Source organism: Phymastichus coffea, unplaced genomic scaffold (assembly GCF_024137745.1).
Source record: "Phymastichus coffea isolate CEN01 unplaced genomic scaffold, Cenicafe_Pcof_1.1 PCOF00194, whole genome shotgun sequence".
Lineage (NCBI taxonomy): Eukaryota > Metazoa > Arthropoda > Insecta > Hymenoptera > Eulophidae > Phymastichus > Phymastichus coffea.
Genome location: NW_026707005.1, coordinates 20,648 through 35,894, shown reverse-complemented (window position 1 = coordinate 35,894; position 15,247 = coordinate 20,648). Strand labels below are relative to the sequence as shown.

At 30.2% G+C, this 15,247-nt stretch overlaps 3 protein-coding genes across 5 annotated transcripts; 2 read left to right on the top strand and 1 right to left on the bottom strand.

Moving 5' to 3' along the window:
* Positions 1-430: 430 nt before the first annotated feature.
* Positions 431-3,360, top strand: LOC131673762 (N-alpha-acetyltransferase 60). The gene is made up of 2 exons (XM_058952029.1): positions 431-1,460; positions 1,533-3,360. The coding sequence occupies exons 1-2, from the start codon at positions 1,121-1,123 to the stop codon at positions 2,108-2,110; spliced, it is 918 nt and encodes a 305-aa protein (XP_058808012.1). The 5' UTR covers positions 431-1,120; the 3' UTR covers positions 2,111-3,360.
* A 948-nt stretch (positions 3,361-4,308) lies between these two features.
* LOC131673757 (nudC domain-containing protein 1) lies at positions 4,309-6,513 on the top strand. 2 transcript variants are annotated; one of them, XM_058952015.1, is made up of 5 exons: positions 4,309-4,534; positions 4,623-5,604; positions 5,807-5,897; positions 6,006-6,171; positions 6,241-6,513. In XM_058952015.1, exons 1-5 carry the CDS (start codon positions 4,420-4,422, stop codon positions 6,438-6,440), a joined length of 1,554 nt encoding a protein of 517 aa, XP_058807998.1. In that variant the 5' UTR covers positions 4,309-4,419; the 3' UTR covers positions 6,441-6,513. The 2 variants fall into 2 exon arrangements, with proteins under 2 accessions (XP_058807998.1, XP_058807997.1); XM_058952014.1 differs by having other exon boundaries at positions 5,807-6,171.
* Positions 6,514-6,687: 174 nt separating this feature from the next.
* LOC131673756 (cap-specific mRNA (nucleoside-2'-O-)-methyltransferase 1) lies at positions 6,688-10,770 on the bottom strand. 2 transcript variants are annotated; one of them, XM_058952012.1, is made up of 5 exons: positions 10,320-10,768; positions 10,108-10,227; positions 9,860-10,039; positions 7,887-9,780; positions 6,688-7,764 (listed from the first exon to the last, which is right to left on the bottom strand). In XM_058952012.1, the coding sequence occupies exons 1-5, from the start codon at positions 10,351-10,353 to the stop codon at positions 7,296-7,298; spliced, it is 2,697 nt and encodes an 898-aa protein (XP_058807995.1). In that variant the 5' UTR covers positions 10,354-10,768; the 3' UTR covers positions 6,688-7,295. The 2 variants fall into 2 exon arrangements, with proteins under 2 accessions (XP_058807995.1, XP_058807996.1); XM_058952013.1 differs by having other exon boundaries at positions 7,591-7,764; positions 7,862-9,780; positions 10,320-10,770.
* Positions 10,771-15,247: the final 4,477 nt, after the last annotated feature.

The following is a 15,247-nucleotide window of genomic DNA, read 5'->3' as shown; positions in this document are numbered from 1 at the left end:
TACTTTACGCCATGAGAATACATGAACTCTTGAGAACTCAGGATATATAAAATTTATAGTAGATTTGTGCGCATGTAACATTCATTTATTTATAGATGCACCAAATAAGCTTTTTAATATACACAATATAAAAGGCAACATGAATATCCGTTAATGCATTTTATTTTTTCGCGATAATTACTTATTCTCCCGTTTGTTTGGCACTCTTTACTCTCTTGAAAATTGCCCCTGAACATTGGAGTTGGACAATTCAAGCTGCTAAGCCAATCTGAAGACAGGTTTAATTAATTTGAATTTCAACTTTGGGAGGCACCATTTAATTATGCTACAATTTGACTTATTTCATTGGTATATTTTTACAAACCATCATATTTGTCACCATTTTGATCTTGAAAGAATAACTTTTTTGTCAATACTTTAGAAAATAAAATTTTTCTCTATACTAATAATTTTCCATGTCCATTCATGCGATTGCCGCCTTACGATTTTTGTTGTAGATAGTTCAAATTTTAACCTTGACAAAAAAAGTTATTTGATTATTCTTTCTTACAAATGTGAACATTTTATTATTACTATGTTTACGAGTATGTATACTAAAACTTTGTAAATAAACCTTCGTACGTATCAATAATGTACAGCATTTTTTACTTAAAGTGAATTAACGTAGAGGTTATATGTTGCGAGAGAAGAAATATACACAATTTCAGCTTAACATAGTTATATGATTATACGAGAAAACGAGTACTGAGTAGAGTTGGTTTTGGTGTTTTGATTGACTTTCGTTGATAGTAAGGTTAGAAAAGCTAAATGTGAGAGTTTTTGTTACATACAGAAATATAAAATAAGCCACGGATACTAATAAAGTCATATGCAGCATTATCCCTCGTACTAGCTAACAAAACTCCACTTGCCGTCATTTTATTTGCTGAGCTCAGTAGATTAGTTAACTACTAATAAATGTATCGTAGCTTTGTTCATAATGTCAACAAAGCATAAATTAAAGAAAACGTAATACTCTGATGAGGTGGGTAGAGGCAGCAAAAAAAGCCATATGCTACAATTCTCGATGTATCTCGCTATCGAGACCAGATGATCAGGAAAATGCGAAAAGAGGGTCGCGATGACGGCCGTCTCGTTTGACCGCTACGAGACAGTCTGGCGAGAGCTGAAGGAAGTCCAGAGCATCGTACCTGAGGATGAAGATGACATATGTCCCTTGGACGACTGTCCTCTCTGCGCGTCCAGTCTTCCCGACAATGATAGCAGCACAACAACGAGACCATTTCCAGCGAACAGTTACGAGCCGCATTTCAACAATGCTGTCAATAACAACGACGATGATTCAAATAGCGGACCCGCTACCGTACCTTTATGCATCTTAGGCGAGGTTCAATTGCGCTTCCTCTGTCCTGATGACTTAGAGGAAGTGCGTGCTCTTTGTCAAGACTGGTTTCCTATAGGTAAATCAGTTTGCACAGCTATCTAAACTTTTTCCTGCTTTTCATTGTTACTTAATTCCTTATTTACTGTAGATTATCCTTATTCATGGTATGAAGATATTACAAGTTCATCAAGGTTTTATGCTCTTGCTGCTGTTTATGGCGGAGTCATAATAGGCCTTATCGTAGCAGAAATTAAACCATATGCCAAACTCAATAAGGAAGACCGTGGCATTCTATGCTCAAGATTTGGTATTGATTCTCTAGTTGGTTACATACTTAGTCTTGGAGTAAGAAGAGCTTACCGACGAAATGGTATAGCTTCACTACTTTTGGAACAGCTACTGGCCCATGTCACTGCCCCAGAGCGATCATCAGTAAAAGCTGTTTTTCTTCATGTATTGTCAAGTAATACTCCAGCAATACGTTTTTATCAGCGATGTCACTTTCGGTTACATAGTTTTCTTCCTTATTACTATTATATAAGAGGAAAATGCAAAGATGGCTTTACATATGTTCTTTACGTAAATGGTGGCCATGCTCCTCGAGGCCTTTGGGATTGGATGAGGCACATAGCTAGTTCAGTTACTAGTTTGGGTCCTTGTCGTATTCCACGATGGATTTGGCAGCGTTTATTGTGGGCAGCTACATTATTTTTTTATCATAGATGATATACATATAATCACATTACCCGACCAAAGCCCAACTATTCTTTAATTCCACTTGGATATATGAAAAATCTTTGAGCTGAATTTACAAAGGATTTTACATGATTTTAATTCTATTTATTAATTAAATTTTTTATTAACAATGTGATGATTTTTTTATGATACTAAACTTGATAATTATTTACAAAATAGAATAAAACAATCTGAATGTTTAATAAAATTAAATAATTTATTTTTCAATAAGTAGCTTTGTTATTACTGTACATAAAGCATCATTTGATGGCTTAGATCTTATTTAATTTATTATTCAAATCTTCATTATTGTAATTACTATTGTTACCAATAGTATTATAAAGTGTTGGAACTGCAGCATCCTTCATTATTTTATGAACAACAGTATGTTGGACAAAAGTAGCGATCTACCCAAAGCTGCTAAGTGTTATTTTTGAAAATTATTTGTTTGAATATTGTTAGTGTAATACTTTTTTTGTCTTTACATAGTATCTTAATTCATCTAATCTTTTTTTATCTTTACATAGTATCTTCAAATTCTATTTATTACATTTTGGGCTAAAATAATACAAGTATTTATAATATTTTTCTTATAAATATGAATGCAAACGTTTCTACCATGTTAATGAATTTAATAAAATTTAAGATTTTCACTCTAAATACCAATAACTCTCTTTTGCAGATTTTTAGAAGGTACAGCAGCAACTATTTATACTATATTTATAAATATTCCAAAATAGCCCATTCTTCTAAAGATCTGATTTTGGGCATTGATATAATTTTCTTCTATAGATTATTTCAGATTACATTTGCAGAAATTTTGAATGAAAAGCATCGCTTTGCGGTTTTTGAAAACTTGAGATTAATCATCTAATTTATTTAATAAAAAATTTAAGTGAGGGGGATACGTTAAACTGCTTGTATACTTTTATATTTGTTCATGCCATATATAAGTATACCCAATTACCCTTATTTACAAAAGATCGCTACTTTCTTAAGCAGTATTATAAAGTACTGTAATCTTTCATTGTAATACTATTTTTATATCTGGCTATTAATTTGAAAATATTCCTACTTTGTTTAACATAGTGTTCAAAAAGAAAAGAAAATTCACACTGCAGAAAAATTATATATTGACCCATAAAATGTATAATAAAATTATACATATATTACATACTCATACAATGTATACAATGATTGAAATGGTTCTTAGAAATGTACAATTTAAATAAAATACCTATTTATAATAAACATGTTAATGATGAAGAATTTTATAGCATTATTATTATATTCCTAATGATTATGACGAAATTACTAATCAATATCTTCATTAATTTTGACGTATGTAATTATTTTTTTAATAACTATTACGACTTCGAATCATAATATATATTTATAATAAATGACAACCTAAACGGCAATCCGTTATTGAAAAATTTACGGCTTGCGCTAAGTATACATTGATATTAATTAAAATAATTGAATAAAATTAAAACATTTAATTGAAACATAACAACGGAGTTTTTCCAATTATTAATGAATACGTGGAAGATAGTTTTTCTTGCAAACGATAAGAGTTCCACTCCGTCCACTGACCTGCTTATTCTTTCGGACAATTCTAAATTCAGCAGATTAGCAGGTTTTTCTTGAAACGCAAGCTCATTATATATGAGTACAGTTCGTCAAAAAAGTAATCCTCAATTTAAATTTGACATAGTCGCCTGATAAACGTGTGGCGATCTCGTAGTCCACCCGCACTTTCTTAGTAAATGATAGTGGTCATCCACAAGTGGTAGGAATCTTATTAAAAAGTGTATAGATCTATGTTACCGACTGATCTTTCAGGTCCATATGGCTATAGTGAGAAATAATATTTATTATTTATATAAATAGTTATAATAATATTTTGATTGGATAGAAAAACTGCGTGTGATTTTTGCTAACGATTGAATTAATTTATTTCTCTAAGAACTTTGTTAAAACTCCACAAAGTTACAGTTATCGATGATCTGTGAGTGATCAACTTTGATAATTTTTTTATCAATGAAAATGAAATTGTGCGGAGTTATAAATAATTTTGCTATCTTTGTTAACCACGCGCAGTTTTTCTATAATTTTTTTCGGTCGAGTTTCGTTGATTTCCCGCTGAGTTTTTTTAGCTCTGTGATGGTGGTTCAAGGGAAGGACGTTGGAGCTGATCCATATTGTGCTTACAAAACATTCATCTTAATCTCGAACTACCGAAGCCAATAAATATATATAAAATAAAATTGAACTGTCCATTTTGTAAAACTTATAAGATGGCTATTACTGTTGATTTGTGTGTTGATAAAAAGCTTCTTAATCATGATTTTGAAAAGTATCAATTTTGTTCAGAAAAAGTACCGATAAAATACGAGAAAAAATTGGAAGCCGGTAAGGATTAACCTGAAGAATTGTCTCTTTTCATATATTAATGTTACACAGAAAAATAACATTATTGATAAATATTTTTAATTTTTAGAAATTTTACAATTGGAGCCAAATGCAAATCAGGCTTCCTTATTAGAAGCAAGGCTATTTGCCTTTCACAATAATTTATTTAAAAATCCATTTGATTCTACTTGTTGGTTCATAGACAATAATGGTTCGATTTGGAGATATGATGCTTCTGATGGATCATTGGATAAAATTTATACAAGCAAAAAGATTCATTCTAATGCATTAGTTTACAATTCATCTATTAGCTTTGCATCAAAAAATATTGCAGTGATTAATGATGGAAATGGAGCCCTTACTTTTCTGAAACTAGAAAATGATAAAAGTGTCAATATTTTATTAATTGATGAAATTGATGAAACTGTAATATTAGATGCTAGATTGATAGAACTAACTTCAAAAATAATTGTTGCTCTGTACAAAGTAGAGAAGAATCAAGGAAAAACATTTTCAAGACTTATATTTTTGTTTTATAATTATAAAACTAACTTTGAAGATAAAAGTATAACACTCAAATTAGTTCAAAAGCAAACAGCTAAAGTATCAAAAGTTGTTGAGAATTTATACATTGAAAAAACCGGAACATTTTTCTATATAACAAGTCAAAATGAAATTAAATTTGACTTTGATTCTGTTAATCCAATAAAAAATAACGACAACACAACAATTGATAATAGAGAAATAAAAATTCCTCGGTATTGTTGGTCTCAAGACAAAGATTCAATAACAGTTTATATCAAAATTCCAAAAAAATATGACAACGTTAAAGCAAAAGTAGAAACCACACATACAAGTATTTCAATTTTAGTTGGAGATCTGACTTTGTTGGATGGACAAACAACTCACAGATTAGAATCAGACTTGACAATATGGAAACAGAATGATGATACTTTGGAAGTTGAGTTATCAAAATACGAAAGTGGTTTAATGTGGAATGAATTGATAGTAGGAAATGATGAGGGTGAATATTTACCAAATCAAGAGTTAGCAGCTGAAATTCATGCAAGGTATTATAATAATAATAGTGTAGCAACAATAGCACGTTTCAATATTAGTATTAGAAAATGATTTTACACTTATGTGGTTTCTTCACTCAAGCTTCACTTGGTAGCAAATATCCATATGAGATTTGAATGACTATCTTGTACTAATATTGAAATGTGCTATAAAGTTACGTTTTTAAAGTACTACAAAATAAATATGTTTTAGACTATCGCATTTATGTTCAGATCAACTGGTAACAAATATCCAAGGTCAACCAACTATTGGTTTTAATTCAGAACAACTTGAAGACTGCGATGTGAGTGGAGTGCAAAATTTGCTTCAGAGATGCAATTTCAATACTCATAGTATTACCCATATAATTATGCTTGATGTTGGTAATCATATAATATACAGTGAAAAACAGGTTTCCACACAAGCTGTTTGCATAAGATATAATCATGACGGTTGTCTGTGGATAATTGAAGAGTCTAAGGATGGTGATTGGGATGTAAAACATGTTAACACGTTTCCTGCTTTTGGATACGTTGAGGCCAGCAAAACAAATAAAAAATTTTGTATTTCCTCACCAGGTAAATGAATTTAATCTACATTAAAATATAATCTAAAAGCTTTTAGTTAATAAATATTTTAAAATGTAGATGGATCCTTTATAGCTATAATTGAGCATACAAGAAATGTATTTTTGTATGAGAGGCCAGAAAGAGGTGCGAAAATTGCTAAGCAAATAATAGTAGAGATTGGAAATGACGAATCATCGATCATAGGAGCTGCTTTTGTGGATAAATGTTTAATTATTTTAACAAAAAATACTTTGTATCAACTTCAAGTTTATTCTTAATACCTTTCGTAATTACAACTATTTCTATAAAGGAATGCATAAATATAGCTAGATATACATACAGTTTTATGCATAAATATATTTATTTATAAAATTATTTTAGATAAGTAAAAACTATTGAGAAATTTAATTTTGAGTTGAACAAAAACAAGTAATTTTTATAAATGTTTTAAAAATTTGGTGTTTCTTTACTTTTTATGCATCGTTAAAACAAATCATTTATTATCAAAGACTGAATGTTTGCGCAAATAAAAACCATTCTGTATACTTTGACAAAAAGTTAATTTTCAAATCTTTAGAAATGTTTTAATCTATTTGTATTTTAATATAAAAATACCATTTTCAATTTGAATTATTGAATTTTGTATCAATTTTTAGGCAATACTTTGTGGAACGTAATAATATAATTCATCATGATTCTCACGTCATTTAACTAGGCATCGATGTGGGTGTCCATGTAGAACAAGTCTAATGGAATAGGTATTTAACAATCTGTATTTGATCGATTGAGATGATTTTGCTGTTATCGCGTTAATAAATTTGAAAGGTTTCAGAAATGAAGAGCCTCTTATGATAGGAGCTAATGATATGGATAAAAATTAATTACTTTAATAAAAAATACATTATGTCAATTTCAAAATTATTTTTAAAACTTTTGATATTTTCGTACATACAGCTATTTCTATTAAGTGATACGTAATGTAGTTATACATGTAATTTTATGCATAAATTTACATATTTACAAAATTTCTTTATTGTCTAACTAAATAATTATTGTGAAATTTTCGAACTTTAATTTTAAATGAACTAAGATAAGTTATAATTTTTATGGATATAATTTTAAAAGCTTGGTGCTTATTTCTTTTTTTGTGCATTTTTCATCTCCAGAAGCTCAGTGAAATCATTCATTGTCAAAGACTGACTGTTTGGCCAAATCCAAATTACTCTATTCTGTATAATTTGACAAAAGTTAGCTTTTGAGTCTTCAGGAATTTCCCAATGTGATTTCTTATTTTTTTTATTGTAGAAATACCATTTTTTATTTGAATTACTGAAATGATAAGCCCATGGATCTTGTATGAATTTGAAAAAAACAATACTTCGCGGAACATAGTAATATGGTTCGTCATTGTCATTCTCATAAGGGTAGTAAGACGGGTAATATCCTAATACTCGTGTATTATTTTTCATAATTCTCTGTTTCAATGGTATTTTTTCATGAAGTTTGGAATCAACTTTCATCCAATTTTTCAATCGAACACGAGCGTAATATGTATCTGCTGGTTTCCAAAGAGATTCACAGAATAATCGAATTAATCGTAGTCTGAAAGTAAAAATATAACAATATAATATATATAAACAAATATAAAGAACAATAAAAATATAAATTATTTGCCATTTGTAATAAATATGTTACGCACACACGTACGTACGTAAATTCCATACCTCTCATCAAAATATTCATGAGAAATATTTTCTGAACCAAGATTAAAAGCATCTAATATATGGAAACCATAAGTTTTTGTCATACTTCGACTTTCTTTTTTCATTTCCATAACTGCTTCTGCATAAACTAGAGTATCACGAGGCAGTTCGACTTTGAAATTTTTTATGAGTTCCCAATAGTCTTTATTATACTTGTATATTTGAGATCTTCCCATACTTAAGAAAAATGTTGCAGTTTTGTCCTCTGTCATACCGGAATCATCTTCTCCAGAGAAACATGGTGTACACAACCAATCGTTTTCGTTCATTAAAATTGTATTTGAAATATTTTCTTTATCAAGCTTCATAGCGTCTTTGAATGCATTTTTGTTTAGAATACCATGGGATCCTCCTAAAATTGCTTTGGCTTTAGATGATGCATCTGTTTGACGTGGTATCTTCCTTGCTTCATCAGGTATTTTCCAGTATTTTAAACATTCTTCTCTCATTTCTTTCTGTCGAATTTCTTGCAAAGTTTTATCTTCTGTGTAAGCAGCAATTTTTTTCAAGCCAATAATTTGTCTTTGTCCTAAAACTTCATTGGAATTTTTTAAGTATTCAAAGAAATCTGAATCTGAAGTCAAAATATCTGTTGGTACTAGTTCTAAGATATCTTTTGCATGATTATTTTTACATAGTATTTTATTACTTTCGAATAAATAATCTATTATATGATTTATATATGGAAGCTTTCCTTGACATATCAGATATCTTTCTGAGTTAGCTGGTCTAGAAGTATTTGGTTTAAATATACTGATTTTTTTAAAACATCTATATACTATGTACACAAGACTAGCACTGAAAGGAGTAAATAAGTCAAACAATTTTGTTACAAAATGTCCACCTGTACGTACAATCATCAATGCAACTAAACATTGACAAAGATATAATTGTTTTGAAAGAATTTCTTGAATATTTTCTTGTCCTTCTACAGAAAAGCCTCCATCAGCCATCATAAAATGAACTCCTTCATGTTTTGTTTGATTCATAATCAAATCTCTAAATGAAAGTTGATTATCTGGATCGTAAACGTCACCATCATCTTTTACACCATAGAAAGGATGAAATGTTTCTGGAGGACCAGCATGAAAATCGTGAAGCTTAAAATCATTATCACCTTTAAGAGTAAAACCAAAGCCTTTAGCACGCCATTTTTTTCTCCACAAAACATATTCACTAAACCCTCCCGGACCTGCACATACGTCTGCAAAGTATAGTAATTCATTGGAACTATCATACTTATCAGGCTGTGTAAATATAAAATTACAAGCACGGTCCATGTTAGCCATTTTTACAGCAGCTCTATTAAGAAAAATAGATCCTCTAATGGTTTCAAAAGGATTTGATCTTGTTCTAGCTTCTCGCATTTCATTTTTGTCAAGTCTATCAAAAACTGATTTTGATTTGATAACACCTTTAACTACAAGTTCATCACAAAATGTTGTTTCTCCATCTATGGTTTCTTTTCTTACACCAATATTTCTTTTGCTTTTCCAACTATTTATTTCTTCATCAGATGGTAATTTTGTATATTTATTTGACAACCATGTAATTTCTTCCTGTACGTTAACAATTTCATCTTCAGGTTTGAATTCAATATGAGCTTGCTCAAGATCTTCTAATGTAAAACCAAAACCTCGACGACCTTTTTGGGTAGAAGCTGATACTGGAATTGATATACCCTGCAAATCTTTACCAAGACCTAATCCTTCCTTATGACCAAATTTTTTCATATAACGTTCAGCCATACTACTTCCACCTGTTGATGGCTTTTTATTTTGCACATCTTTCAAATTTATGTTGCTTTTGTTCAAAACAGAACTTGATTTTGAATGAGAAATACTGCTATTATTTCCTGTAAAAATAGAATAATCATCACTTTTTTTATTTTATTATTTTTCATAGCAATTTACTATGAAAATAGTTTTACATACCACTTGCACTACTTTCATGGTAATAGGAACTTGATGCTTTTTCAGATTCAGTAGCTGATCTATTAGAGTCAGTTTTGTCATAAAAATTTGTGATATTGTGCGTTTCAAAGCCTGTTTTATCATCTTTATCTTCTTTATCTTCCTCTTTGACTTCTTTATTATAATAGTTATCGAAGCGATCTGAAAACAAATTACTTTAAGCACCATGAGAAAATATCAAATGTGTTTAAAAATAGTGTATATATTACTAAAACGCGGTAATTTAGACGATTGATCATCAGAACTATCATTGAAGGAGTCATCAAATTTTCTCTTGTTGGAATGATATTCATTTCCTGATTCATCTTCGCTAGAGCTATCACTAGTATCTAAACGAGAAATGGGTTTCAATATAAACAATTATTAAGCATTTCTTTGATCAAGGTGTTACAATGTCAATTAGAATAAATCGTAAACATACCAGTTAACCTCGAAGCCATGTTTCTTTTACTCATGTTTAACGGGTTCTAGTCGAATTACTTGCATGCATTAAAATAAAAATTCACTAATTTTTCAGATGCATTTTTCATGTATTTGTGGCTATTGTCATTTCGTCAGTATTATTGGAAATGACAAACAAAAGACGTAATTTTTTCCGATGTGCAGTTGATTTTCCATCAGCGGGTAGAAAAAATGGCGCGAAACAAGATTTTAAGACGCAAATATTAATCTATATGATATAGCACGATTTCAACAACATTAAAACGTGAAACATTGACAGTGATGATTTTTTTAATCAAAATTTCGATACGATAGTTAATACACGCGTTAATCCGTAGAAATCGAAACAACGGACCTGAAGCCTGAAGTTTGAATAAACGAAACGGATAATTCGTATCATTTTACGAGCTCTTTGGGTGCATTTAGATGCGGCGATTCGACGACGAACCAATTATACATTAGCCAGACATTAATTTACGAACCGCAAAATTGAAAATCCGAATTATTAAGCATCACAATACTAAACAAGATTAGACCAAGGACTGATTATTGCAATTAATTGTGCCATCACCACTGGTCAGAAAAAATCAATTTGATACCATCGATGCTCAATTTTCGAAAATAATTTTGATTTTGAATTTTGCGAGTTGCTAATGAATGCTATAAGCTGTATACTACTCTGTGCGTACATACGTGTATACGTGTTTGTGTATGTGTTTGTGACCCCCCTTACCCCAGCCAGCAAAGTGTAATGGACAGTGAAAAAAAAACCATTTGAAATATCTCTAATTGAACCCAACCTTCCAAAAATGCTCATTATTTTAATTGAACCCCTTCAGTAATATATTCCAAATAGATTATTGGGTTATTTAGAAAGAACATACAATAAAATTAGATTGTTGTTTTTGACATATGTATTAATAATTTTGAAAAAGTAAGAGAGGTGCAATTGAAACGAGCAAGGGTTCAATTTTTTTGACTTGTTTCTTTGCAAAAATATTAAGTATTAAGTATTACTAAAGATATCGCAGTTGCAATAAACGAAAAAATTATAGTTTTTAATTTTTTTTGGGACAACTGAAGGGGTTCAATTAAAATAATGAGCATTTTTTGAGGGTTCAATTAGAGATATTTCGAATGATATTTTTTTTTCACTGTCCATTACACTTTGCAGGCTGGGGTAAAGGGGGTTGGTAATTAAAACGGACGAAATCGGCCTAACCGAGATTCTCTGTTACAAATTATTATATTGAGACGTGAATAAACTTATTATCATATTGTTAAAACTATAAATATGTTTAGGTTGTTGTATTACTGTGCGATCATCTTCGATTTTTTAATAATTTTTTTACTGATTGTACATATATAATTGGTTCGCGTGAAGAAATTTTTGAGCCAAAGCTAATTGACCGAAAAACAAGCTTATATGAAAATTGCATCAGCTTCCTAGCCGTGTAATATATGTCTATGTAACAAGTATCATGTAAAAATCGTCGAGAGATAAAACTTCCAAAAACAACCAATTCGGCATATTTATAGCGCATTCATGTAAAATCTGCACGTTAAAACTTTTCTTTTCGCGATGTCATCTTCGCATACCGAAGAAATGCCACTTGCAAAGAGAGGATAAGTATTTTCTGCATATAAGTAATTTTTGCAAAATAAGACCGATTCAAATTTATTTTTTGCAATAATTGGCGAAGCTATTCATCAATCAAGCCAATAATAAAATGGGACCATCGTGCTGGCATACTCTTTCAAATAAACCCTCCTTCCCCATAGAAATATCAAGTAAAGTATTTCAAAGATATGCTCATACATACATGGAAAAAAGAAACATGTTGAATACGTTTCATTTACTTCATTTAACTTTCTTTTTATTTATGTTGAATACAGTACCTACGCTTTTTTTTAAGTCATTGGTAATGAAACCAAAAGCAACTCTAAACGCGTACCGAGAGTGCGATACCTGTGGCTAAGTCATGCAATAAAAATCACAATTTTTCCGACGAAATAGAATTTTACCGAATGTATTATACATATCCTAAATTATAAGCGTTAAATTTATTAACATATTATTATTTGTGTATGTGAAGTAACTAAAGTTTTAATGCAATACAAATGAATTTTTTAATATTTTTAAAATTGTGATGAATAAATGAAAATAATAATCTATGTGTTGGCATCAATTATGAAAAATATTTAGTATTATATTTGTCATTTAGATTAAAAAATAATATAAATGGGAAAATAGAAGAAAACTAAATTAGAGATGCTTTTGTTTATTAATAACCTTATGTTATATTGTTTCAAATTTTCAATTACAATATTGTGTATAATATTAATAATAATATGACAATGTATACAGGTTAAATACAATTTCTTTGTCTTGTATGGAGTTCGTATTTTCCGCACTTTTTTTTTATCATTATAATTTGTTTTCATTGTATTTATTTTATAAGTCGGTTGGTTTTTTGTTCCTTAATTTTAGCGCATATCATTCTCAAACACACTCATTCCTCATATGCTCCGGTTGATTGCGCCCTATTGACGGTCGAGACGTACATTTTCGCTCGAATATAATGAAGTTTCCCATTGGACGCATGTTCGCCACTTTACAGGCATATATCAGTCGTATTGTAGTATATTTCTTCTGAACACAATGTTTTTACACATGACTTTAGGAAACTTACGTTATCCCAGCTGATACATGCTCCAAAGATTAATGAATTTTATACTTTTCGGTATGCAAGTAATCATTCCGTTTCAGAGCACGGCAATCGAGCTTTTATTCTGTTTATTGGATTGGACAAGTGCAAAATCTCCACAAAAATTCGGTAAAATTACTTTAAAATATTACAATGTGAATATATAACATAGCATATTTCATCACTTATCATCGGAATTTTTCTTTTAATAAAGGAAACTGAAAATAACCCATGCCAATATGAATAAGTGAGAGATAGTTAATCTATCGGGGCATGTATTACTGTTCCTTATACTATGTAATGTGTATAATTCTGTCATTTTCTAATTAGCTTAAATAGTCGGTATGAAGGATCAAATATTGTTAAGTGGCAAAAGTCACCGGAATTATCCAGGTTCGTCCAGGAAAAACGTGCACGTTATATCAATGAGAAAAAAACGCGAAATATTTCCAATCTTTACAATTATAAACTAACAATTATATTACAATTATTTTCAAATCCAAAATGCTATTTAATACAATTTTTGTATATTTCTTGACAAAATTCGATTTCTGCCACAAATCATTGTCCTAAAATTTACACCGAAAAGAGAGCAAGCAATATTTCTGCGGCAAAATCTTGATATTTCATAAAAAATCATAAGCATTTCTCCAAAATAGATAGTTTTGCGCAACTGTACTTCAAATATGTAAGTTACTCCAAGCAAATCATTTGTGGAGAATGTGGAAAACAAAAAAAAATTTAATAAGATTTTATTGAATACATGAAATATCAACATTTTAATAGAGCTTTACTCTGTCTTTCATTTAAATTAGCTAAATATATGTTTTTAAATTAATAACATAAGCAACTTTTGAACGATACTCGAAATTTTGAAATTAATGAGCGTGATTTAAAAACATAAGTGAAAAAAAATTAAATGCCTCGACGCATCGTTAGAGAATTTTCTGTACAAGAAAGTTTCACAAGTCGGTAAGTCGAATAAGTGTGAATTGTATTAATACGAGAAGTTATAAGAACGCAGCTACAATTCGATCATAAGGTCAAAAATCGAATTTGAATGACTTTGTTAACGAATACAATATCGATAAATGATAACAGTTGAATCTATTATGAAAACTGTCTTGTACAAAATCTAACAGAGAGACATGGAAGAAGACTGTTTTTGAATGGTTTCTGTTAGCTTTACTTGCTTGCGCCATTAGAAAAAGATACTGATTTTTGCCGTTCCATAGAGATTATTTTCTACTTTATTTTTTATTTTTTTTTTTTTACTTCTTATTGAGAATGTCAGAATTTATCACAGAAAATTCTGAGTATCGCTCATACTTGTCAAAAGACTTGTGATACTTTGTTTCACTTAAACGTATTCAAAGTGCGTTAGTTTTGTAATTAATCGTTTCGCATGCTCAACTGTTATCTGTTTGGCTGCGGTAGATTCGACGATAATTACAAATATCAAAATTCGTCGTTGAGTCAAGCAACCGATTTCTCCGAGAGAAAAAAAAGTATACATTAGCACGCGACGCAGATATTCAAGGAAATTTAGTCTTCGATAAGCCTACACAGGGCATAGTTAATATAAATGTATACGTCGCTGATACTGCCATACAAAAATATATAAATAACTTGAAAAATCTGTATGCACTTCAACGGAATCCTTCATTCACCAGTTAAAAATTATCGATGACGATTCTTTTGTTTTAGTTTTCTTCGGTTCCACGCTTGGGTAAGCAGGAAAAAATGCATAGTCTCGCGTTTATGGTCGCTTCGAATGCATCAACAGCCAAACTGATACGCAAAGACGTCGCGAGAATGCGAGGAAAGCCTCCCAACGTTTTAATAACTGCAAAATTCACTTTTATAATGTTCGTCGTTTTTAAAAAATCTCGAATCAATTTGTTTTGCTTCATAGGTTTGAATCGTGTAAATCATGTTTCTAAAAAGCTGTACATTTGAATATTACCTCAATTGAATCAAATGAATAATTGTCATTAAGATGTAATTCTTTGTCGACAGTATTTTTAAGTTTTCGATTTGCGGACTTTTGGCAAACGTTTATTATACGGTGATCACTTGAACAGTCTTTATTGTGTAGGTATTAAAAAGGAATTGCATGTTTTTCAAAGAGCTTACGGTATAATTGACGTATGCGTGAAATCAACAAATTAACGAGGTTTTGTAAAAATACCGAGATGAA